We start from the raw sequence: 25795 nt of genomic DNA, 5'->3' as shown, positions 1-25795 counted from the left end.
TGCTTTTTGCAAGGTAAATAGCTATATAGAGTTCTGGACAAAATAAGGAAAGAGACATTTTGCCTTTCCATCAAAAAGCTCCTCTTCAATTAGAAGTGGATATGGATATACGTCCATTATATACATGCATATGCAATGGATGAATCTTCTAAATTGTATTGATTAATCTTGGAAAAAAATAATTTTGCAAAAAGTGAACTTTACTGTTTTGGTTTGTTGGCGATGAATGTTTTCCCTGTCACACTGAGGAAAGAAATGTTTAGATGACATTCCAGGCCACAAAAAGCTGATAGACGTACGTTTTCAGGGAAAAAAAATAAGCAGTTTAAACTGTAGGAAATACCAGCACTGTCAGTTTACCACAGAAGCCTTATGGCTGCTTACATATAATTTCTATTCTTGTGTTTTATAGAACTATCATACAATAACCTGACAGGAAAACCTAAATTATTGAAATGGAGCTAATAAAGTCAGCAAAGAAAATACAGAAGATATGTCAGTTCCAAATCAAAACTAAAACTTTTCAACTAAATGGATAAAGACATATTGCAAAGCACATCACAGTAGGAAAAAGTATTCTTGGAACACTGTTTGTTTACCTGACATCAGTGCATCTACAAAAGAACGAAAACTCTGATGACTTCAGTGAATTTCCTTTTCAAGAGTTTTTGCCCTTTATCCACTGATATGAATAGCTCATGATATGCAGCAGCTAACAATGTGAGTGAAATTCTGAAGGTTTTTTCCAATCTTCTGGAATAATATTTACAAATGTTCCTAATATTTTTAGTGCAGATCAAGAAACCACCTCTGTATTTCTAAAGCCCTTGTAAATGTGGAATGGTCTTAGAAAATATCTTTCTCAAGAATAAAAGGCTTCTAGGTCACACAAGCATCATTCATTAACATTCAATTTTAGGCAGAAGAAGAGAGAACACGCCCCAAACAGCCAACTGATTAGAGCTTTGCACATGAGTTTCCCAGAATCCAGATTAGTTTCCTAACTATTAAATGATACTGACTGCCTTAAGATCACTTGCTTATTTTCCTACAATATTTTTGAAGCATTTTTTGACTTGTTCAACTTCAGAACAGGAACCACATTTCCTCTCCCTTAGAAGACATAGAAGCCCTGCTTTCTAGCTGTAACATGTTGAGAATGTCATTCAGTTACTGCAACTTTCAAGCTATTAAGAAACATCTTACCAAGAAACCGGATTTATGAGAAAAATTCAAAAACACGTGCCTTGTAGCACTATTGTTTCAAAATTTACACTCTCAGATTCTCAAGTTTACTCAGTGCTAAGGTTACTTAGGGTCCTAAATATTCATCTGTTTTCTGAAAACAGGAACAACAATCTTAAAATACTTCAAAAGAGTGGTTATTCGAACTATGGAGTTTTTAACAAAAGGCACAGGGAGATGGTTCAAGCAAATTCTAGCAAATGAAACAGCACAAAAGCAATTGTGACATTGAGCAAAAGTTGTACAAGGTTAATTCATTCATGATGAAAAAGCTAGTTCAACTTACTCTAATTCAGCAGTAGATTCAACCCAAAAGTAGCTCAAAATTCTGATTTGAAAAATCAGCAACCTGAAGCTTCCCAGTTGAAAGCAAGACTGAGACTCAGAAAAATAATTTGCCTCTGTGTTCTCCTCTTAAGTTTTATTTAAGTTAGTCACTCAGCCATTACATCAATATTTGAAGACAAATATAAAATACAATTATGTTTCAGGACATATATTATTAAAATACCTATATTAACGTAGCACTACTGGATATTTTTGCTTATTTCAGTTGTTTCACAGCCAGTTGGCAAGACCAACTACTGAGCTACTTAACATAGCCTTCTCATTTCCACTCCATTTCATTTTTTCCAAACTAACTTTACTCTTAGCCAAGTCTTATCTCTCCAGTCCACTTCCACAGGTTTACAGTCAATAGCAAAGCAGTCTCAATCTCACAAAAAGTGGAAATGAGGCAGGGAATCACAAGAAAGTGAATGGTCACAGGCCCTACTCCAGAGAATACTGACAGGCTCACTGCAGGTCCTCCTGGTTCATTAAATAAACCTGTCATAGAGGAGCCTCCTGCTCCTCTGATGTTGCTATTCCTGCCCTGGTCAATGCCATCTTGGCACAGTTCATCGAACAAACTCTCAAATACTTTTGTCAATGTGAGTAAAACTTCGGCATTATACGCTACCTTTACTGAACAACTGCAAGTGTGACTTAAAATGCCAAGGACCAAAGCTGATAACCAAATCCAGTAAGCATGAGTAACACCATGTTTTCAGTATACTGGGAGGAATAGTCACCAAAATGTTCGTAACAGCCTGGTTAAAAGGAGGGCTACATAAAGAGTCTTGCTAGCTTGATGAGGTTACTGGTAATACATCCCCATGTTAAATACGGATGTTTCTGCTTCTTGTTATGACACTTGTCCATGCTTATATATCATTTGCATATTCCTGTATAAGGCTGATCTATTGACAAACACCAATGTGTAATAAAATCAGAAAACATTGTTGGAGAAAGATCAAAAATCAGATGGATACTGCAATGGCACATTGCTTCAGCAGCACATATACTTGAACATGCAAATATCTGTTCACAGCCCTTATACTATCCCACTGAGCCATGCTAAACAAAATCGGCAATGCTCAGCCACATTTCGTATAGTTTATATGGTAAAGCAGATGGAGAAGGCAAGTTGCCTTGCAACTATGATGAGAGTAAAGGCACATATATCTTAGAGGATGCAATTTTTGATATAAGCTTCACCAGTAGAATCCTCCTTGTAGGTAACAATAGCAGCTTAGAAAGGGAAAACAGTTTTTTATTGTATAACGTATCAATCATGCTCCATACTCTGTTGACACAACTGCCAAAGCCAGCTTGCCTGACAACCGAATGGTAGCAGTCCCACAGGATAGTCTGTCGTCTTCTACCCCATCACCCTACTAACCATGTATTAGTTATCCTCAGCAGCTGAGAGCTGTGCAGATTGATGACCACAGCTTTTCAAGATGAAGGATGTACAAAAATATATTTGCTTTATAAACAGCGAAGTCTGGGTTTTTTTGGAGAAAAAAAAAAAAGACATCTGAATTTTATGGTCTTTCCAAAGTAACGGATGTATTCTGCGATATTTAATACGAAAAGAAAAGTGAGTAGACTAGAACAAATCACTTAACACTGAGCCAAATTCTAAATGTGGCTGGTGCAGATTCCGCTGTTGCACTGTGTCTACAAAGGCAGTACCCACGCACATCACGCTACTCCTAGAGGTGACAGTTTCCAAATCTGGGAGAAAAATAGCTACACTTTTCCTTCTCTTGTATTTCTCCCTCAGGGTGCCTTGTTAGCTAATTTACCTGCCACTGTTTTGCAGCAATTCTCCGTGTTAATCTGCTCAGTACGTTCTGGATTGTTCTCTCAGTCGAGTTTCTTTGTCTAATCCTGTGCCAGATGCAGCAGAGAACTGAGCTCACATGCTTTCCAGTTTTTGAACACTTCTGTGGTTTAGAAAGCGAGAGGGAGAAACCACCCACTAGTGTACAAAAATCCTGAAGCACCAGAGAGACTGGAGAAAGGTTAAAAGTAGAAAGAGATGGCATGGTCAGCCTGGCAAATCTGAATCCAAACCATCTTTATTCCAATGGACAGCACTTTAAACAACAAATACACTGGGTCTGTCTTCACCGCTTATGAGACTATTAATTGCCTAAAAAACACTAAGGAAACCATATTATTTCCTACTCAAACAATTCATAATTTTATGTCTATGCAGTATTTACAAGCTATTGCAATGGACCAGGTTCCTAAAGGACACATTATGTACGCAAAGTCAAAGCAGTACAATGCAATGAATTGTGAAACCTGTTATTCCCTCTAAGTGTTAAGCATTTTTTTTCCCGGTTGGCTCCTACCAAGAAAGGTGAAGTGGAACAGCTGGAGGATAATGAAACCAGCATGTTCCTAGTTTGTTTTGAGTCTAGCAACAAAATTGTCTAACCTGTGCAAGAGACTTACAGTGCCACCTGGATTTGATTTTACATTATACTTCATTCCTTGAAACCTATTATCTCTGGGCACCATACCAAGAATGCTTTCACTTCTGAGCATCCTTTAGATTGCAAGTATTATCTTTCCTCTGCTGCAACTCTGACATTTCTGTGTGTTCTGTTTTAAAAATAAATAAATAGATAAATAAATAAATAAATAAATGAACATCACACTTTATGGATGACAATAACTACAGAAGGGACTCAAAGGAACCCTCTTACATATCACCAAAATCCATTGGGATAGTGATAACCACACTGTAACAGATGTAACTGCTTGGCAATAGCTGAGGACCAAGTATTTCATTTTTCAAGCATTTTGAACCATTGGAAAAATACCAATAGTCAGATTAGTTTAAAGAAACAATAAAGTGAATGAGACTTATTTTCTAAACTCTGCCTGATCCCCAACCATGATGTGAAAAGCCATCTCATCTCACAAAGCAGAGCTTAAAATGTGGCACAGTATCCTGCAAGATGTTACATTCAATCTTCATTTAAATATTTGTCAAACTATCACGTACAAAAGAAATCAGGATCTGGTCCGAGTTAAGTAGCATTAGCAAAAAAAAGAGGAAAACCCAGCAAATGGGTTGTTCATTATAGAATGTCCAGCCAGAAGTAGCTGTAACCTCACCTTCTTGTATTACTCTGTGTCCATCTGTCCACATAACTGACTCCTCCCCTCTCTGTATTCTGCACCAGAATTTCTCTCAGTGTTAATTTCTGTGTCTAACTTTGAATTGTAGCCATAGGCTTCGAATTTCCAGTTAAATACAAAGTAATAGAGCAAAACCAGGCATTTCAATATTACCTATATGTAGTGTGGGGTGCATGCATAAAACCAGATTTGACAGCAAAGATATACCTATAATTATGTGTTGTTTGTAAAAAGCTTTGAAAATATCACAAGTTACATAAATGCTACATATCTTACTGAGTGCCATCTATTTCTGCATGCATATGGAAGGTGGGTTGAAGAATGTGGGTAGATGTTTGCAGGGAAAGAGTAGTTAGAAGGGTGAACGTTATTACTGTGAGTATTAAGATTTATAGAAATATGCCAATAGTAGGAGATACAGCAGAATGTCGAATTCTTTTGCTTTTTTTTCCTCAAAAACGCTCAGTGAACATGAGGGAAACTAAAAATAAGTAAATATCAACTTTACCATCCACTATACTCAGAGGGTCCTTTGGATCATTCAGGGAAGCAGATTTATGATTCAGTATCTCAGGGGTTGTCCCCAGCACTCCAGACGCAGGTCTTGGCTGGAACACCTTCATTTTAACATCATCTGCTTTTTCTTTGGCAAAACTTCCATCGAAAGGACTGACTCGCGAAGAGTAGAATCCATCAGTGTAAATGTGAGACCCTTTAGTCCTGCTGTGGGAGGTTTTATCGTTGCTTTGTGCTGACAAGTTCTGAGTGATGTACGTGTGCATCGCAGCCAGCAGGGTTTTTTGGTCAAGCCCCATTTCTGACTCTGGTGAGAACTTGTCTGGCGGAGGCTGGTTGAAGGTCCTTCCATGGAGATTTTCAGCGTGCTGTTGATGTGATGTTGACACACGGGCCAAAGGAGACGTTCTTTCTTTGGGTTTTTGCATCATGTAGTACCTGATAGGATCATTATAGATGTAGTTCTAGAGAGAGAAGAAGGTGGAAAAAAGGATTGGATCATTATTGCTTTGCAATGACTATGGTGTGGGAATCACAGGCACTACACTTAGTGTTTTACCAACCAGGAAAACAATAATTAGAATCCGTAATGTGTATGCAGACTGCAAACCTCACACTGCTAAGTTTGCTTTAAAGAGGCACTCTCACTTTGGCACAAGTTTTGTAAACCAGTTTATTAAATTATTAAACAGCGAAAAAAAGAGATTAGAGGAAGGATGATACACAACTAAAACTTGATGTTAACTATGTATGCACTACTTGTATTCAGTTTGACAAAGAAAATTTAGTAGAGCCACTTTCCCTTTGTTTTTTACCAGACTTGTGAGAATAACTTTTTTTTAAGCTACTTACTGAAAACTAGCAAGTCAAATTAAAAATGTCACTTCTTAAAGAACATCCAGAAACAAAACCATTTCTTTTGTATATAGAAAATACTTTGTTCTATTTTAAATGCAACTTTTTTTTTCCTCACTAAATTAAATCCTTAATATACTGTCAGAGGACATATTGAAAGAAATGTGAAAACAGCCTGTAAATTGGGTTTTAATTTGTTTATTATTTTCATGTAAAACAACTCAGCAAATTTGACAGGAACATAAAAAATATTCCAATTAAGCTAAAAGCATGTGTTCATTGAAAAAGTGCTGGGGAAAAAAAGGCAGAAAGTTGGGCTGGCACTAGATTTTTCTATTTTCAGTTTCAGATTTTCAAAGATCCACCACATGGGAACCCAGCATTGTAAGACAATATCTGTTATTTCATTGACCTTTTTTTGTTGTTGGTTGTGACGAAATTCAGGTTCGAGGACAAATTCTAAACTCCCCTTGGGTACTTTAAGCCTCTATGCATCACAGGAAACAACAAATTCATACAAACTCATTAATTAGTATTATATTTACTACAATTTAATCCTAGAATCATTTTTGCTATGATCACAACCTGAAGGCAGGACTTTTTCTTTTCAGAAACCTCTTCTGTCCTCCAAAACAATTTCAAAAACAATTTTCCTTCACTCTCTGCTAAATACAAATTTGAAATGAAATGTCTACTTATATCCAGAATTATTCCAATTATATTCTTTGTTTGTAATTCTTTTAGGATGCTTTGCTGAAGTTGCATCCCATGCTGTATGTATGTTGAAGAATGGGTCCTACCTCTCAGCTGTGGTTTCTCGGTTAAACTGTCACAGAAATTACAACATGGGAAGCTTAGGAGAGTGATTATTTCAGCTCTCACTGCAATAATTGTAGTGGATCACTAGTGTCCCTGTGCACTGATAGCATAACGATTTAGGACAGGAAATGCTGTAAATTACATATAGAGTGCATATACACCCCAGAGGAGAACAATTAGTAGAATTTGGCCACAAAAATAATTATTTCCTAATGGATTTTGTAAAGACAAAATAAGTAAGGCTGACGAGCTAATCCAGAGATGAATAAAAACTTTTAGATTTTATCTAGTTCTTTATTTATGGACAATAATTTTTTCTCTCTATTTGAACAATTTCATTTCTTCTGATAACAGTCAGTTGATTTTATAATATATATTCATAACCCTTGCTTTCCAAGAGGTTTATCCTCCCCTTGAGAAATGATTGAAGAGGCTCATTCCATGGTTCCATATCACGATTTGTAGATTTATGGCTTATGCAACTTTATTACAGAAAAAAGGCACTTTGGCTTGTGATCCACCAACGCAAGGCTTTTGACTTCTGCAGTTGGTCTTTAACATAGAAACGTGTTTTGTCAATGCCAAGAAATTGGGCTAGAGTAAAATGGTGTCAAAGAATATAAAGCCAAAGATCAGGCAGCTTTGTGTACGAAATATTTCAGTGTCCCCAGGGAACTGCATCAAACAGCAGCAATGTACTTGCGGTTCAGTGCACCAGCTGCAGGGTTTGCACCGCGCTGATCAACACCAAGAGGGAAGCCAGTTGTCAAAACACAAGTTTAACGCTGTTTACATACTTAATAGCAAATGCTAGATGTGAAAAACTACTAGTTTTGTGTATTTATCTCTCCATTTCTATGGGTCTTTGCATGGGGTAATTAACTCCTTAATGATACTCACTCCCTAGAAGAAACTGCAGAGGATGACACAAAGTCCCAGACACACCAAATAGTTTGTAGAGAACACACGTAAACTGTCGTCTCCCTTTCCCACCCAGGTACTCCTTACCTTGCCACTATTTGGAGGACATGGGGACAAGGGAAGGAAGAACAGGGAGTTGGGAAAGGAAGAAACATGGTGGGGGGAAGAGGACATTCCCCATTCAGTCATGGAAAGGCATTAAGTTCGCCACGTTGGATCTCTGTCCCACATCCAGCTGCCTCTTTTACCTCTAAAGCTTTACTGATAAATCAAGTCTTAGGGGGAGTAAAACTGCTAGACAGTCTCAAACCACTCGTGAAAGATTAGGGTCAGGAGATGTAGGTTGGCTTTTGATGAGCTATTTAACAAGTCCAAATACCCTTTAACATCAACAGACCTGTGATTTTCTGCTCTTGCAGACAACAAGCACATTGAGAAAGAAAACACAACAAAAATACCAAGTGACTGTACACAAATTGGATATAAGCAAGTGCCAGTCCCGGGCTCAGAGCTGCTCCCCTGTCAAGAAGGGGCAGCCTCTCGGCAGCTTGACAGGTCACACTTTGGGTAGGAAGGGATGAAATATTAAAAGTTCTCATTAAAGTACAGCACCAACAGCTCAGCTGTCTTCACAGTGCACTCAATACCAGCCCATCAGGTGCAGCTTAGTCTGACTTAATTAAAGGGGTCTCACAGCTGTATGGCGTGGCAATCCCCAACTTGGAGGGGAAAAATTCCCCACCCCAAACTCAAACAAAACACAGCACTAATAATATCTGTGCCAAACACAAGGTGAAATCCGATAAAATTGCAGCATGGATAAATACAACTCGTGTGCTAACTGGCATGAGAAAGAAAAACCATATTTTTACAGAAAAAAATATAAAAATATCTGTTATATGTAGTTTAGAAGCCAGTGACAATTTACATCAGAGCATAATCTTATTTGAAGTGTTTGTGCAATCTAACCTCCTGAACGCGGACATTGCTAATTTGACTTAATTCAAAGTTAAATGGTATCATCCATGGTCAGTGAAAAGAAGAATCTGTGAATTCCTTTGTGGGTGTCTTTGGAGAAGCTGCTGACATTATGGAGAAGGAGAGGGAAACAGGTAGCAAGAAAAATTTAAAAAGAAAAAGAATTTCTAGACTGATTAAAAAGGATTTATATAAAGTACTGTCAGCAACTGAAAAAAAAAAAGGACAAATATTAAATGCAATGTGCAAAACTAAGAAAGAATACTCTAGTTACTATATAACTGGTTTGTAGCAAATATGTTAAAAAATGGGTCCCTGTTACTATCAGGAATTTTTTAATAGATAAGATACTATTCAGTTATCTCATGTCACTGATACAGCATCTTTTAAAAGCACTGTGAATTGCTAAAAAACTCACTTTAAACAAAATATTTCTCTGCCTGCACAAGATTTTCCTCTTCACCACCTTTCAAATAAGCTATCTCAATAATTCACACATTATCAAAAAACCCCACGCACTAACCTTTCTGAAGATGGAATTCTTTGGGCAATGTCTTATGTGGTTTAGGTATGTAAGTAACTGACATTTTCCGCACAAAAGTTCACAGAAGGGCACATTAAATTACACCCTGCATATGCAGTTTGCAATAGTCTATGGACTACAAGTTTTCTCTTAAAAAAAAACTGGGGGGGAGGGCAGGATTAGATACACACTACCCAAGGCATAGATAGATGCTGTTCAATTTATCCACTAAGGGATAGATTGATTTGAATATTTTGCCCAAGTGCAGAAAGAATGGAATTAAATTTATGACAAAATACTTTCTTTCTTGAGGATACATTTGCTAAATCTTGAAAGCATATAGAGCTAACAAAAAATCCCCTAGGAATGCATAAAGAAGAAATCTTCCTCTCTCAATTTCATTTAGCTTTTTCTGTTTGATGCATTTTCAGATATTAATTCCTGTTTGTTACCACCTAAATTTGGTTGGACCATGATTCCACCTCCAATACTTAATTTGCTGTGGCTATTTGAGGTAGTGGCAGAATGCTCTCTGAAATCAGAAAAGAAAAACACAAACACACACTGGAACCAGTCCCTCCCTCACCAATAAAATACCATTTTCCACAGGCTACCAAATGAAGCGTTCTCATACTTTAACTCATTCCATGTAGTGGAAGAAGTTTTGCTTTCTCTACCAGAAGCAGTCTGTGAATCACACACCCTTGCCTCATGTAAACTCACTTTATGGGAAATGCCGTGTACTTATGTGAACGCCTAACTGAACAGGTGCACGAGTGGCACTGCCTGCTTGCTAGATCGGAGTATGGGATGTGAATTTGAACACCTTGTTTTATTTTTACTTTGAGAGAAATCCAGCCAGCAGTAAAACCTGAGGACTGAATCAGTGCCATGGCACATATTACTGCAAAAGTCCCTGCGATGGAGCTGAGCAAAGGGGATCTCCATTTTACAAGCCTCTGTGTGCTTGTAGACATGATGGTCATGCACTCTGCAGCAAATTCAGTGTTAGGTTTCTCTGAAAATAATACGTAAAGCCAATGAAAAAATTCAGTCTTCTGAGCAGCATTGGAGCAAAAGCCTTTTCTACCAACTGATAACAACCTTTTCACTTTCTATAGATAACGGTATTATACCATGCAAGAAATCACTGCATAAAAACTGAGAACCTGGAAGATTAATGCAGAATCCAGAAACTGTTAAAGAGGCCAAACCAGTGATTCCTGCAGCGATGGGATGGCATCAGGCCATGGTCTTTTGACAGATTCACAGGCTTATGGCAACAGGCACCATTAAAGTCATATCATCTGACCTACTATTTCACTAATAATTTTCTGTATCTCCTATTTTCTTTCTGAGAATTACAAGGGCTTTGAAACCATTTAAGAACTACATCAGAGAAGTAAAGATGGCAAAGATAGTTAATTAACACCCTGTAGTTTGCAGTGTCAGAAGTTTGATCAAGCAAAAAGGGTCCTCAGAGTCTCCTTTGATCAAAACTAGTGATGACTTTGCTTCCTAATTCTGTTTGTGAAACTGCAGCGTAACAGGATTGTCTGGGATCTGACTGTATGCTGTTCAATAATCTACATTTCTGTAATTTCAGTTGACAGAGATTTGATTGTGAGCAGCATATTTTACCACTCTTAAACAAAACAACCCTCCAAAACAAAAGAGAAGAAAGATAAATACATTGGTTTCTTTCATGTATAAGTTACTGTTTAAGAAATTCACTTTTAAGTCTCAAATGTTCCCAGCCATTCATGGTCTCCTTCGAGATGCTCTTAGCTGTGTGCCCACTCTTCAACCTTCTCTGACAGATTCTCCTGCATGAATAATTTTTATCATTAATGGATGTTTCTTATACTGTGGAGAAACTCACTAGGCTTTAGTTTTCATAATTAACTGCTGGTTGTTCTCTCTGTTCCTGACAAATCTCCAACCCATGGGTTAAAACAAAGTTTCTAAAGCATTTCCTTTGGTGTAGAAGGAGTGCTGGATTGTCTTACCTTAGCATTCATCATTAGCTCATCACAAAGAGAAATGTTAGTTTTACCCACTGGGTTGCATTATAACATGTTTTTTCTCCACACACAATGGAGTGGAGAACAACATGTGAATGAACCCAAATAACTTGATCAATGCCCAGGGGCCTCTGTCCCAGCTCCTCCCCATCACCTGTGGTGTCCAGAAGTGCCACCCATCAGCTGGGTCAATGAGAGAATCTCTCTGGATCACTCTGCAGACTGAAGGGGTTGCTGCCTACAAGTGTGCGGGACTCCTTATGGGCTGCCAAGAAGAGCACTTTGTCATTGCATGAGGCAAATTATGGGATGTTTAGAGAAAGGACCAGAGAGGGAGTGATTGAGATGGGTTAGGAAATAGCTGTGGTAAACAGCCAAGAAAAAAAAAAAAAAAAAGGAGTAAAAGGGACTTGCAGCATCTAAGTAGGTTGGCCAGTGTACTTGTCTGCACACGCCTTGTGTCTGATCACCACCCGTCTTCCCCATAAACTCAATTTTAATCTATTTTTCTGGGTGAGAAGCTTTCTATTCTGTGTGAATGTGTATGTATGGTGGTCTGAATGCCAACAACCAGAGTCAGACCACAGGTCCCGTGGTGCCTATTGGCAGTACCTGCTCCATCTGGCTACTGGCCCGATGTGAGGACATGGAGCTGAAGCAGCTACTGAAGTCAGGCTACTGGGTTCAGCAGCTCCTGAACATTACTAATAGGAACGAATGAGTGACACTCAGCCCTCAGTGGACAGTAGAAATTGTGCAGCATGGACGTCAGTGCTGATATATACACCAGGGTTTATCAGCTTCCTGAGAACAGTTTGCTCATATGTCAATAAGTCTGTTACTTCAAGTTTCAGCGAACTATGTTTAAACACATTTTCTGTAGGCATCTGCCGGTATATTGAGCTAACTCATTATCTAAAGATGATTTACACAGAAACATGAAGATCTTCATCTGCCAAAAGTTGAGCACATTAGCGCCAATTCCATATATTTATAACTGTAACATGTGAATCTAGAAACTACTTTTACCCAAGGAAATACAAGTGGATAGAGATCTGAAGGATTCATTTCAATAAAATTGATAAAATTATGACCATGAGCCAGCACTGTGCCCTTGTGGCCAGGAAGGGCAATGGCACCCTGGGGTGTATTAGAAGGGGGGTGGTTAGCAGGTTGAGAGAGGTTCTCCTGCCCCTCTACTCTGCCCTGGTGAGAACACACCTGGAATATTGTGTCCAGTTCTGGGCCCCACAGTTCCAGAAGGACAGGGAACTGCTGGAGAGAGTCCAGCGCAGGGCAACAAAGATGATGAAGGCAGTGGAGCATCTCCTGTGTGAGGAAAGGCTGAGGGAGCTGGGGCTCTTGAGCTTGGAGAAGAGGAGACTGAGGGGTGACCTTATTAATGTTTACAGATATGTAAAGGGTGAGTGTCAGGAGGATGGAGCCAGGCTCTTCTCAGTGACAACCAACAGTGGAACAAGGGGTAATGGGTTCAAATTGGAACACAAGAGGTTCTACTTAAATTTGAGAAGAAACAACTTCTCAGTAAGGGTATCAGAACACTGGAATGGGCTGCCCGAGGGGGGTGTGGAGTCTCCTACTCTGCAGACATTCAAACCCACCTGGACACCTTCCTGTGTAACCTCATCTGGGTGTTCCTGCTCTGGCAGGGGGATTGGACTGGATGATCTTTTGAGGTCCCTTCCAATCCCTGACATTCTGTGATTCTGTGAAAACTGCTTTACAGCTCCATTGAAACCAACTGACATTTTCCTGGACAACTGGTTGAAGTAAGGTATTTTATTTTTTTCTTTTTATGAGGGGAAAAAAGTGTTGCACTATATTGAGATGTATACACCAGCACACTCACACAGAAGTTAGATAAAATAAGTTTAAATGTTTGTGAACTCTATCCTCTCATTTGATAAGTATGACCTAAAAATAAATATGGAATACTCTTTAAAATGTGTACCAGGTCCATCATCTTGTATTTACTGAGCTCTGTGTACTGAACTACAGTGAGTAAATACTTGTAAGACAAACAGCAAGCTTGCATGAGAAACAAAACCACCAAATACTGGGCAATTGGCAAAAGGAGAGCTGATTTTTGAAGGGGTGGGATCTGAAAAAGATGAAAATCTTATTGTCCAGTCAGTATTTGCAATTTTTTAACTATCAACCTCTGTTTCATCTGGAAATTACTATAAATTAATGAATTGGCCTTTAAATAAGCCTCCAGACCTATGCTTATAATTTACATCATTTTCACGTCTTCAAATCATTTTCCAAATAATTAATCTCTACAAGATTGCAAATCTTTACAAGCTGTGTGATAAGGGAAATTGTCATTTCTAAGTTAAGATGTGAAAATTCTGTAACTACATTGTACATAAACTGATAGGTTTTAGGTAGAAGTAGGTGTTGGGTCTAAGACTTAAAGAGCACAATACTGGCACTAGAATCTTCACTTGTTAAATTATTCAACTCAAAAATTAAATCACACATTAATTTGCCAAACTGTGTTTTTATGCCATGAAAAACCTGATGTGTAATTTACTAGGATTTTTAGCCATGATTCTCTTAGATCTTCAACTGTATGGGTACAAGCCCTCCCAGAAAAAAAAATTGCTATCTAGACTAAATTAATGCAGAATGGCAAACGGGATCAATTTTATCACATCTAAATGTATATATTTAAATTAGAACGGATGGATCACAACTTGGAAATTCATTTTTTCTCTCCACTGATCATAAAATTAGTTTAGGCTGACTTGCACCAATACAAACATCTGTATTTGGTTAAATGAATTCTGTTCCAGTGCTTATGTTGGGGGGGTTTGTTTGTTTGTTTTTAAGAGGACTTTAATGTTTCTGTTTTACTGAAAAGAGCCATGGAGGGGAGAATGACCTAACAGATCAAATATTTATCCGAGATTCGAGGCTTACATTTTAGTCTACACTCTACCAAAAAATTCTTGCACAACCTCAGAAAAGCTACATAATCTGTCTGTGAAATAGGGAATCTTAGTTCTTCCCTACTTTGCAACAGCATTAAGTAAATCAATACATCAACACTTGTGAGACATTTTGATTTACTCTAATGGTTGCTGTGCAGATATGGCAATAGATGGGAAATTCTGTAACTTCGGGGAGAAGCTCCTTTATCAATTATTTCTGATATTTTTATGAAAGTGTTTATTCACAGAATGAATTACATTTTTCTTATACATAATCCCACATATATTAAATATTACATTTTACATTTATATCAGCAGAATTTAAATGTATACATTGCAGAAAGGTTTTTGACTTTTCAGCAGTCAGCCATCAAATCAATTTCTGATGATCTTCATTCAGGACTGTATTTTAATCAGTGCTAGATAAATAAGGGTCCTGCTTTTTTAATTAAATCTTTAGATTAAAACGAGGAATGACTGCATAATTTCTTACTAGTAAATCACAGTAATTATTATTTGCAGATAAGTTCAGAGTACACGTTTGAGCACTTATGCACTCAGATTTTCTAAACTAAATAATGATCCTTTTCAATAATTATCACACATCCTAATTCTTTCAGGAGATCAATTACAAAGCATCAAACAATTGATTTTCAACCCACCAAAGCCATGAGTGCTGTTCCCTGAATGTCAAAGGGTAAAATAGGTGGAAGGTTCCCTCTTGCACCGCAGACTAAAATATAAGCTTTACCAAATGTCCTGTCTAACCTTCGTACCCTTCTAGATTTCAGCAAACAGACTCTGCCACAGCAGTTTGTATTTGTGCTCTCTCCCCTTTCAATACCGCTGATGTAACAACCAGCCATACCCCTCTGCCACAAACCTCTGCCTGTTCGTTCCCTCTTCCCTTCAAGATTCTACAAACACCTTTATTAGTGACTTATTTAATGTAAAGATTCTGCTTTTTTCCAAACTCTTTGCTTTAAAACTTATAAGAATACCTGAGACACGGAGCGTTCTGCCATCACAATATTTATACGTAAAGCCTACCTCGAAAAGGAAGGCAAGTAATTCAAAACCAGAGAAACAGAAAAAAAAAAAAAGCAGAAAATATATTAAATTCCCTGAAGACTCTGAGAGAATCTATTTTCTCTCTTCTTGCCTACATTATGAACTAGGGTCTAAATGGTGCACCAGCCTGAAAAGACTTAGCAGCAGGTAGGACTCACATCTGAAGACCTCAGAGATCAAGTCAGGGGGAAGGAATAAGAGCAACAACATGCATCTTCTGACTCTAAAACCCTAAACCATAAACCAGAGAGCCCTGCAACAAGAAATGCAGCACGAACATAAGTGTATCAGTCAACTTGCTTATTCCTACAGCCTAGAAGATTTCCCAGAGGAGCCAATGGACCATCCAGCCCCAGAGTGGAGCGTGTCCAGCCACACATTGTGGTGGACACAGTTGCAGTGCTACTTTGCCAAAGACCTGCACTTTTGCCAGTCTGACGCATTGAAAGATTCACAATTCAAGCTACCAGAAGGCAAGAGAACATGTAAAAATGATAGTGTATTCAAGAAAAAAGCAAGCAGTTCCAGCTAAAAAGGATAGCTAGATCAAGGAAAAAAACAAGGGTGAGTTTATTTTAGTTTCTTCCTGATTTTGAGACTTTTAAATAAATTTGGATCACATTTCCAATCTTTTTGGTTTCAGCAATGCATAAAAAGATTATTCTTGGTCTGATGAAAGCAGTATAATTGAAATCTCATGTAACTATTCATCTGTAGACGTGAACTTTTTAACAAACTATAAGATCATTCCCTCCCGCCTTAGCTAATGGCTGGTGAAAAGTAGGCAACAGGCGTTTTTGTTTCCATACTGACCATTTTTGCTGCCTCTTTATTTTGCTTTGTTGTAGCAGACACTGTGGACGTAGGGTTTTTTTTTCTTTTCCCACATCCTTTATTTCAAGATTTCCTCAAGGCACACCTGCTCTGCAAATACACACCGAGCTCTCCACAAGGCTGCCAGCAGCAGCAAAGCAAGCAAGCGCTCCTTCTATAGCCCACCAGCTCCAGCAATAACCTCTGTGCCACCCCTTCGAACCCAACAAAACTCCGCTTCTCAGCTTCTGTAGGAATGTCAACAGCGCAGTGTTTTTTTCAGGGTTTTGGCTTTGTTGTTTTTTGGTGTTTTTTTTTTTTTCTGGAAAAAAGGGGTTTGCTCTGACTGGAGGGGAGAAGAGCAGGAGAATTCACATGTGATTTGAAGTCTACATTTCTTGCCTCAGTACGGAAGATAAACCAAGCTTTCTCATCATATGTATGTGCCTGGTTAACTTCAGGTTTGGTAGAAAGGAATAACAAGTGCTGACAATGAAGCATTTTGTGAATGGTAAAACCTTCATTAAGCCTAAGGGGGGGAAGGGGCAAGACAAGAAAAACAAACACACATCAGCTAATGCTTAAGTAAGAAATGCCACCAAGTGCCCATTTTCTGAACAACTCTTTTCGGTTGAACTAAAGTGAAATGTTCTTTACAACTGTAATCCTCAGGAAAGAGACCCACCAAGCCTCCTGATTTACTGCTATTTACCCACTGGCAGAGTCATTATCGACTGGTGAGATTATAGCCTGCAGTAGATACTGTCTAAATACCAAGAAAAAATCATGATCTTTAAGTGTCTCAAAAAAATCACTCAAAGAAGCTCTTGCAATAAGTGGTAGACATTACAGGAATTTTGGTCCATCACATGGTGTAAGGTTAACAGTGTTATTTCTGTCACTGCTCAGCCTCAAGCTGACACTTCTTTGAAGAAGGGAAATAGGAAAGGAGTTACCTGTTTTAGGGTTTTCTGTGTTTTATTTTACAACTTTATGCATAACTGTATGTGTACTCTCTACATGCTAATGTTGAAGCTCTGCAGTTTCATTCTGATAATACATGTGGAAGATAGTAGGAAAAAAGCACTGAAAGTCTGTAAACCAGTTTGGGTAAAAATATTTAAGACATTAAGTAACATGTTTGGACTGTAACAAATATTTTAGATTCTCTTTGTCTTTTTTCTTCCTGTCTTTTACTCTTGGTCAGAGTCCTCTGATGACAGTTTTGGAACAAATCAGAATTCACTCATAAAGTCTGCCTAGAAGCACTTGATTTCTGCAAGATCCAGCTATACTTCATAGCAGGTAAGGTATCAAAGCAACCAGAGCAGTGTTACATCTCCTTCGCCCCAACAGCAAGAATGAAGTGACAGGGGTAAATATATACTTGAAAGAAAATTACTTTTAAGAAGGGCAAAGGCCCAAAGCTTGCAATTCTAAGTTTAAGTACGGTAAAGTATCTCTGTCTTTTACCCTTATTTTTAATCAGAAAAGTGCAAGAAAGCTGAAAAGATAAGATCTTGCTATAATTAATGTTAGTTCATATCCATATAAGAAATACAAAAATAAGGTACCAAGATTTTGTTGAAGCATAAAATCAAAGGTCACAAGATAGCCATTTTCAATTTCAAGTGCTATAACAATATCAAATGCTGTTCCTACAGTTCCTTCCTTCCTACTCTTTTAAATTCAACCCATTTTACTGTCTTTTTCCCCACCCCCTACCTCCTGGAGTAGCAAAAATCCTGGTTTCTCTTTTGCTTAAATGTTATTCCACTAACGACTCAATGAATCAAGATATAAACACTTCGTCCCTCTTCTTTCTTTTTAAAGAATTGTAATTGCACTTGATTTGCAAAGGATAGGGAAACTTCTCCAGGATCAATTAAAATACATGACTGATTACTAATTTTTAAGATAATTTTCTTTTTTGTTTCTTTTAATTTTAGATTACAGGTAACACATCTGAATGTCTGTTGTTTTAAAATGCTCCTTAGTAAACAGAAGAGTACAGCTTGCTCCTATATGTGCTTCATTTCCAGATTTTCTCCTCTTTATCCGACTTCCCCAGGCTTCAGAGTACCCATCTCCATGGCAACACTCAATAAGGTTGGTGGGTGGTGTTATCACAGCAGGCTTCCCCACAGAAGGTCTCAGCCATATGGATTATTTATGAACTTGCATGACAGCACCAGACCCAGTGAAATACTTCTTGAGCAAGTTTTCTTGTGTCTGAAAGGCAGCGATTCAAAACAGGGCATCCTCCCTGCAGTCAGGGCCCAGGAGTAGAGACTGGAGGGAAAGTACCATGAAGGTGGTCGCTCACCCATCCCTAAAGCCACCTTGCTGCTGCCTGCAAGTTTCTCTTCCCCCAGATGACCACCTAATGACATACGTCATAAATCATGTGCTATATATGTCAATCAGCGAAGCTGGAAATTTGGAGCTGCTGACAAGAATAACATTTCAGTTATACCATGACTAACTAAGTAGTTGATACAACTGATATGGTTGTTAGGAGTTGCCATTGCAGATATACTGCAGCAGTGCTGTGTCTCTGACTTCCTATAGCTCCTGGAAAAAACTAGCAATGTGGCTTTGGCACTATATTTGCCTGATATTTTTTCCTAACACATCATTATATCTTTTAACTAACATTGTTGCATTTACACTATATTCATGCAAATAGCACATGCCAATTTTTTGAAAGGTTCCCTATAATAGCAGCCTATTTCTTTAAAATAATAGATTGCTTTGGATAAACATATTTTTTGAGCAAAAGATGTAGGGCTATAAGAGCCTGTCATATGCAACACTTTCATCCAAACATTTTTAGAAGTTTATCAAGCTCCATCTTAGAAAAAGAGAGGTTTTCTCTAAGAAAAAAAGAAAAAATGGTTTAGTTTTCAAACAGGCATTTGTGTGTGTGGTGTTTTTGTTTTTGTTTTTTTTAACATAGTAAATACTCAGGATTTAATAGTTAAATTTATCTTCCTAGCTATATGTATATTTATAACGTATACATTTGAACCTTAATTGATCTCGGTAGCCTTCTTTTATGATCAATAAGAAGTAGCAAATGTTGAGGTACAATTCATCAGATTCTTCAAAATCTGCTCAAATACCATATTAATTATACTCTAAGCACCATAAACACCAGCAAGAGTTCACAGGGTAGTTCAGTCGGCTTTTTGGAGAGCAGCATTTCAAATGCTGCACGAAGGATTCCAGATCAGCCAGTGAGGATGTTACAACCTGTATCCCCCTCCTCCTCTTCCCTCACTTACAACATGTCCCTGATTAAGGTAAAATGCTGCGGATTAGCAGAGCTCTATTGTCTACAGTGCTGAATCTGACTCTACTCATTTGAAGAGAACTTGGCTAGTTCAGTTATGAAAATCAGTCGGAGGAGGTAGCAAGAAACAAGGTCTGGTCTCAGGAAAGAAGGGAAAACTGAAAAATAAAGAGAATTCAAAGAAGAACGATGACAAAAATCACAGAATGAAGGAACCACATTAAAATTACTACCTTGACAGAAGCTTTGTCATTCATCTTCCTTGGATACAAATTTGTAGCTGCAGGCTGGGAGAGAATTCCAAGATATTTAAGATATTGCTGAAGAGACTTGGCCAAGTTCACATCATTTTCCAGATCGTAATTTCTTTCTTTCTCTGCATTCTGTCCTAAAGTCCTGCAAAGCAAAAGCAAGGAAAAGAAAGTTATAAGCTCGCACAACATACAAAGTTTCCAACTAAAAAGGCACCGTTTCATACTGCAGGCCAAGGAAGTTAGTTCCATACCTAACAAAAAAGTCACGCAAAAGCCTAGCAACCACAAAAGTACAGAAAACTCAATGTCTCAGCAAAAGCAGCCAAAAAATCTTGTACTATTAACAATTTATTGCATGAATCAAAGTTAATGATCCAACTGTAAATCAAATAAAATGCCCACATCAAGGCAAAGCCATATTCGGAAGAAAAGAAAATGCTTGTAAAAGGAAAATATGCATGATTAAATTGCACCCCAAAGAAATTTGAGATAGTTCTAAGATTTTTTTAAAGTTGCTGGATGATGATTATGATGAGATTCAACATCAATTTGGCCCTGCACCAATTTATGGAATGCAGTGAGACTACAGGGTGTGCAGAAATAACTGAGCAAGTCAGTTCCAGCAAAAGGCTTAAAAAGGGAATAATGAGATGGAAAACGTGTCTCTTCTGATCTTCTCATGTGCCTGGGATTCACATAACAGTGGCGTTTCCTGACCGTTTTAGACAGATCCTGGTGACATTTGCAAAGAAAAGCTAAAAATGTGATTAAACATCAGCAGTGTAGAAGTGTTTATATGCGATACAAACCGTTGTGTGCAATGAATCTGAAATATTATCAGCTCTCCTCATCTGTCTCAACAACTTGTCAATGATGACAACAATTTAAAAGTCAACATAAGTAACTATTCCATTCCTTATATAAGAAAGCAGAAAAAGGGTTCCCAGTTTGCTTCCTTCTTTGTGAGTGACACATGGTTTTGAAGGAAATTACTTTTTTGGCATCACCATTTCCTACCCACATGCCCACACACTTCTTCGGTGAAGAATAATTCCAGGTGGAAGAGCTTTTCCACACTAGAAAGATGAGGTTTCATTTGGATTTCAACATCTCTGTGCCACTGTAAGCAAAATTTTATTCTACCAGCCCATATCAAGATGCTTTTTGAGGGGCACAGCTTGAGAGACTACCATTATTTCATTTCCAAAATCTTGGTTTTAAATACATTACTTTGTGCACAAAGTCACAGACTTCCATCTATGCTCACAGTTGCATCAAATGCATGTTCTAATTTAATGCCAACAAATGTAATTAATAATCTAATTTGCTGTGGTGGCATTGCAACCAGTTGTGCTCACAAGGTTCCTCACCTTGAAGTACCAGAAAAACCCTCAACCTCTTCCTAGTGTAAAACTATCAGCTTCCCATCAGGTACACAAATTCTCACAAAACAAACGTTTATTACACAGAGTACTTCAGTAATCTTGATATAATCCATAATAATTCTTGCTCCCTTCTCATGTTGTTCATATTTTTCTCTTATTCCAGAGCTTTAAATTCTGTCTTATGGTGGATATGCAAGTAACACCATCCATCTCCTTTTCAACTTAAATCCAGACTGAAACTGTTCTGTAGTTTGAGAAAGAGCTGAGCAGGATGCTCTCTGCTCCAACAGACAAGAACTAATCCAAAGAAGCTCTCATCATAGAAGGTATCCCACTTCAAACACTCATCTTTCATTCATCAATTAATTCTAACACCTATCTTCTCCTTTCTTCGCTGACTTTGAAAAGAAAGGAAAAATAGAAATACCAGACCAAATTCTGCCCTGAGGATTTCCAGTGGAACTAATGGGAACTGAACAGATAAAAGACAGTATTTAGGTTAGCTTTTTGCGCCATTATTTACAGTATATAATCACTCACACTGGTGGCAGAAGCAAAATCTGGGGTCTAAGATTCCTCATTTTTCTTATGAAAACAGTAATTACACTCAAATTCCACACTACACGTAGTATTTTATGATATAAACTTTTGAACAACTAAAATGTAAAATGATATCAAAGTATTACACTTCGCTTGATGACAACTTTAATAAAATCCTACAAATATGTCTGAGCAACTTAATATTTTTGTAGTTCACCAGTATATCACTGTTGTTCACCTTGTTAACACAGAAAGTGCAATCCATTAAATGAGCTTTTACTGCAACTGAATTAAAATATTTATTTTAAATTTGACAAAGTGATATTGGAATAGGGATTAAAGAAATATATAGAAGCACCTGATGAGTAGGAGACATGACTTTCAGCTGTGTTCTCGTGCACATTTTGTAACTATTTCTAGTTTTAACTTTTTCTGAAATACCACTTCGCATACAATTTCAGGGTGTAAAGACAAGAAAGTATATCATTATTTATCCACAGAAATAAAGATATATTTCGTAAAAAAAATGGCGCTTTAGAAGCTTTTGTGTGGAAGTATCTAAATCACTGCACCTCATATATTATACTTTTCTAGAATGTTCTCAATTAACAGATACGACACTTCCTAGAATAAAGTTTCTCCCTTTTAAATGTTGTGAGAATCTTATTACTGACTTAGCAATGGTTTTGTTATAGAAATAATGCTATACCTCATTTTGTACATTGAAGTTTGCTGGAAACGTTTCTGGTTTTGCCTAATTGCACCGATGAACACAACTGACATTTATTCCCTGTGTGCAGAATGGACTTTTTCCTTTATCTTGAATCCTCTTTTAAGAGTGGATTTTTTTGAAATTTAATAAGGGCCCACGAAATACCACATACACTCCAGTTAGCCAGCAAAGAAAGAACTTTCATCTTGAAATCAAGCTCCCAGTTTCAGCATTTTTTTTAAGATGAAATCCGTGTCTTCTGTTCAATCAGACTTCATACACACTAATTTAGCCTAAGTCAATTTACCTTTCAAGTGTCTGAGTCTATTTTCTTGCTCTCACTAGCTCTGTGGGGATTAATGACTCATTAGTATGACTTCATATTGTCTTATTACACACGTTACCCTTAATAAAAGGTCTTCCTGCCATAATGTTTCTTTGATAATTAGATACCCACACTAAGTTGCTTTTTTAATCATCTAATATTATCTGATAAGATTTCAGCAAGCACATGGAGCACGCTGAGCATATAGCAAACTTTATCAGAATCTGCAAGACGCCAGAGAAAAAGTTCCTACTGTTCTCTGACCTACAGAATATATTGCAAATGGACAACCAGAAAAATCAATTAATGCTTTAAACTGTTGGCACATAAGATAATGCTTTCAGCAGCACAGCTTGGTAACTTCAGAAAATCTATCCACAATAGGAAGTGCTATAAGTGGAACGCATTTGAAATTCTGATTTTCTTAAGGTGTCAACAGACAAAATGGGGTTTTTTTAAATGTATAGTTCCAGTTAAAAATGCAAAGCAGCTCAAACCTGATCACAACAGGAACTCCTAAAAATGATCATCTGTTCGCAGTCTAAAAACTAAATTGTTTTTTATATCTTCTTGCATATTTTATTTTTAAATAACTATGAACATGGAACACCGAAGAATATAGTTTTTGACTCACGAAAATCTGGTCTATTTTGTCTTACTCTCATGAATAAAAGGTTTAGATACACTCATTCTAAAACAAAAACCCCCAGATGATGTTCAAAATGGTTTTCCATACAGTGACGGTATTTTGCATACCTAAGCAGTGAAAATATGTTCATGGATTCAACCACATGTTGTTATCACTTTGTTGATAATCTATAGATCAGCATCATCTTCAGAAGTTAAGTTGCTACCTTACTGCACTCCTAAAATGTATTGTCCTCTGATTGTAAGGAATATTTTCAAATCAGTAAATACTTGAAATACAGGGTCAAATTCTATGAATTAAATCAAAACACAGGTAAACACAGCTGAAACCACTGGGCAGTATCAAATACACAGCATTTTTATTTCTGTAAAAGAGCAATCTAGAAAATAAATGGGTTTGCAGTATATACAAACCACATAGTGCAGTATATGAAAGATCTCAAATCCAATATCTTGCCCGTCAATGCCAGAAGCTCAAGCTGTTTCCCACTATGAAGAAAATTTTCTGACAAAAAGGACTTTATATCAATTTCACTATTTTTCATATTGCATTTCTTAAAATCATTGTAGGAGAAAGCAAACTTTACCATTTTTAACGTTCCTAAAATTTTACACATTTCAAAATGTCCTGCTGGGGTATGTGTGTTTGGGTTGCACTTAAAAGTCTGTAGGTCAGCATAGAGCATGTAGAAGAGTGTGTGTGTTTGTATTTGTGTCTGTATACCAATATGATATCACTGTACAGAATTATAGATGTTGTGTCACTTGCCAACAATAGCCACTGTCACACCTCAATATCCTTCAAGTCAGGAGGAAAATGGCTTCTATAATGCCAAGAATAGACAGAAATATCCCAACATTGCTTTCTGCTATGGGAACCTGCATGAATCTCTCCTTCCTGGACAAGTTTTGCAACTAAAGCTGAGAATCTATGGACTTTGAATCAGTTACAGCTTTGTTTTGGAAGAACACGAGTCTGAAAATGTAATTAGTTGCTCAGAGTGTCATTCAATACTGTAAAATAAAGTGTCCAACCTGCAGACCTCCTGTTTGCCCCCATTGAGCAATAGGAATAGGAAGAGACCAGGACTGGTTTCCTGGCAAAATCTGGCATTAGGCTGCAAGCCTTGAGCAAGGCAGCTAGTCATTCTAATTAATTTCCTTTGGAGACACATTTTTCTGAATAGCCCTAGTGATGTTATATATACATATTTCATCTTAGGTACACAGGCTTATTCCAGAATAAAATGTCTCCTGTGGATGACCTACTGTTTAAGTCTGCCTTTTTAAGCCAGTCATAAAGTATAGCTGGCTGATCTGAGACTAGACACCGCGTAATCTGGATAAAAGATGTTTTGAATTCTGACATCTAAATTCGCAACAGAAGGCATATTTTATTAACCTGATGATAGTCAGAAGAACAAGGTTTTCATTCACCTGTCTACTCTTTTTCTACTGGTGTTTTCAGTGCTGTCATACAACTGTTTTCCCTTTATTTTCTAGACAGTGGTTTTAGTGACGTGTTTAACTCAGCCTCAATGCCAATCTATTTTTCATGATTTGCAAACCCTCCCAAAAAACTACCAGGCAAAAAGACTATTGAAGACTTACCTGCCTGTGTCAGATCCTTCAGATGCAAATATATCAGGGCGTCTGGTTTGGATTTTGTGAATGGTTGAGAGTTCCTGACCAATAATATGCTGTGTATAATCATCTCGCCAGGTAAAACCTGATAAATAATGAAACAAATGAACAAAAAGCAAAACCACTATTTAATAACTTGAAAGTTTGGCAAAATATGTCTTATGTAAGCAATACTAAAGCCAACCAACCAAACAAAAAAGCTTTTTTCAATTGGAATCCAAGAGCGAACTACAGGTTCTTCTCTCCTGCATGAAGTTTTGTTAATCAAACCTTCCTTACAATGGAAGAAAGACACTAGATGATGTAATGAGATTTTGAAAGACTTATTTTTAGCAGAATTTTAGCTAGCTACAAACCAGCTTTAATAGATAAAAAAGGGTTTCTTTGGACACCTGTGGAAAAGTTCTCACTAGCTGGTATCTGTTGAAATGTTGCTTCGCTTCTTCCCCATTCACAGCACATTGTCCCTTCTTAGTTTTCTCCATGAAACTACACATTTAGAACATCAAGGAGCTGCTACCGTAGTGGGAATAAGTATTTCGAGTTTTAGTATAACACATGTGGAGGGCAATTTATGTTATCTTTATACTTAAATGTTGTAACAAAGAACTTTACAACAAGGGGGAAGTGCAACAATGAAGGCAAATTCCAGTGATTACTCATTAATTACATGCACTGCCAATCTCATGGTAATTATACTTGAAATAATGATATAACTACAAACATAATTGTTACTCAGTTTGTAGATTCTAGATGTTACGGTAACACTTTAGTTCATAGCACTTGC

General features: G+C 37.4%; 1 protein-coding gene across 1 annotated transcript in view; it reads right to left on the bottom strand.

Annotated features, from left to right (window-relative positions):
* PTPRN2 (protein tyrosine phosphatase receptor type N2) overlaps positions 1-25795 on the bottom strand; it is a 651416-nt gene that overhangs the window by 401311 nt on the left and 224310 nt on the right. The window contains 3 exon segments of the mRNA XM_065830742.2: positions 5237-5708; positions 19734-19896; positions 24976-25093. Coding sequence (XP_065686814.1) covers positions 5237-5708; positions 19734-19896; positions 24976-25093 — 753 coding nt within the window.

This window comes from Patagioenas fasciata, chromosome 2, assembly GCF_037038585.1.
Source record: "Patagioenas fasciata isolate bPatFas1 chromosome 2, bPatFas1.hap1, whole genome shotgun sequence".
Lineage (NCBI taxonomy): Eukaryota > Metazoa > Chordata > Aves > Columbiformes > Columbidae > Patagioenas > Patagioenas fasciata.
This window is presented reverse-complemented; position numbering and strand designations above follow the sequence as displayed.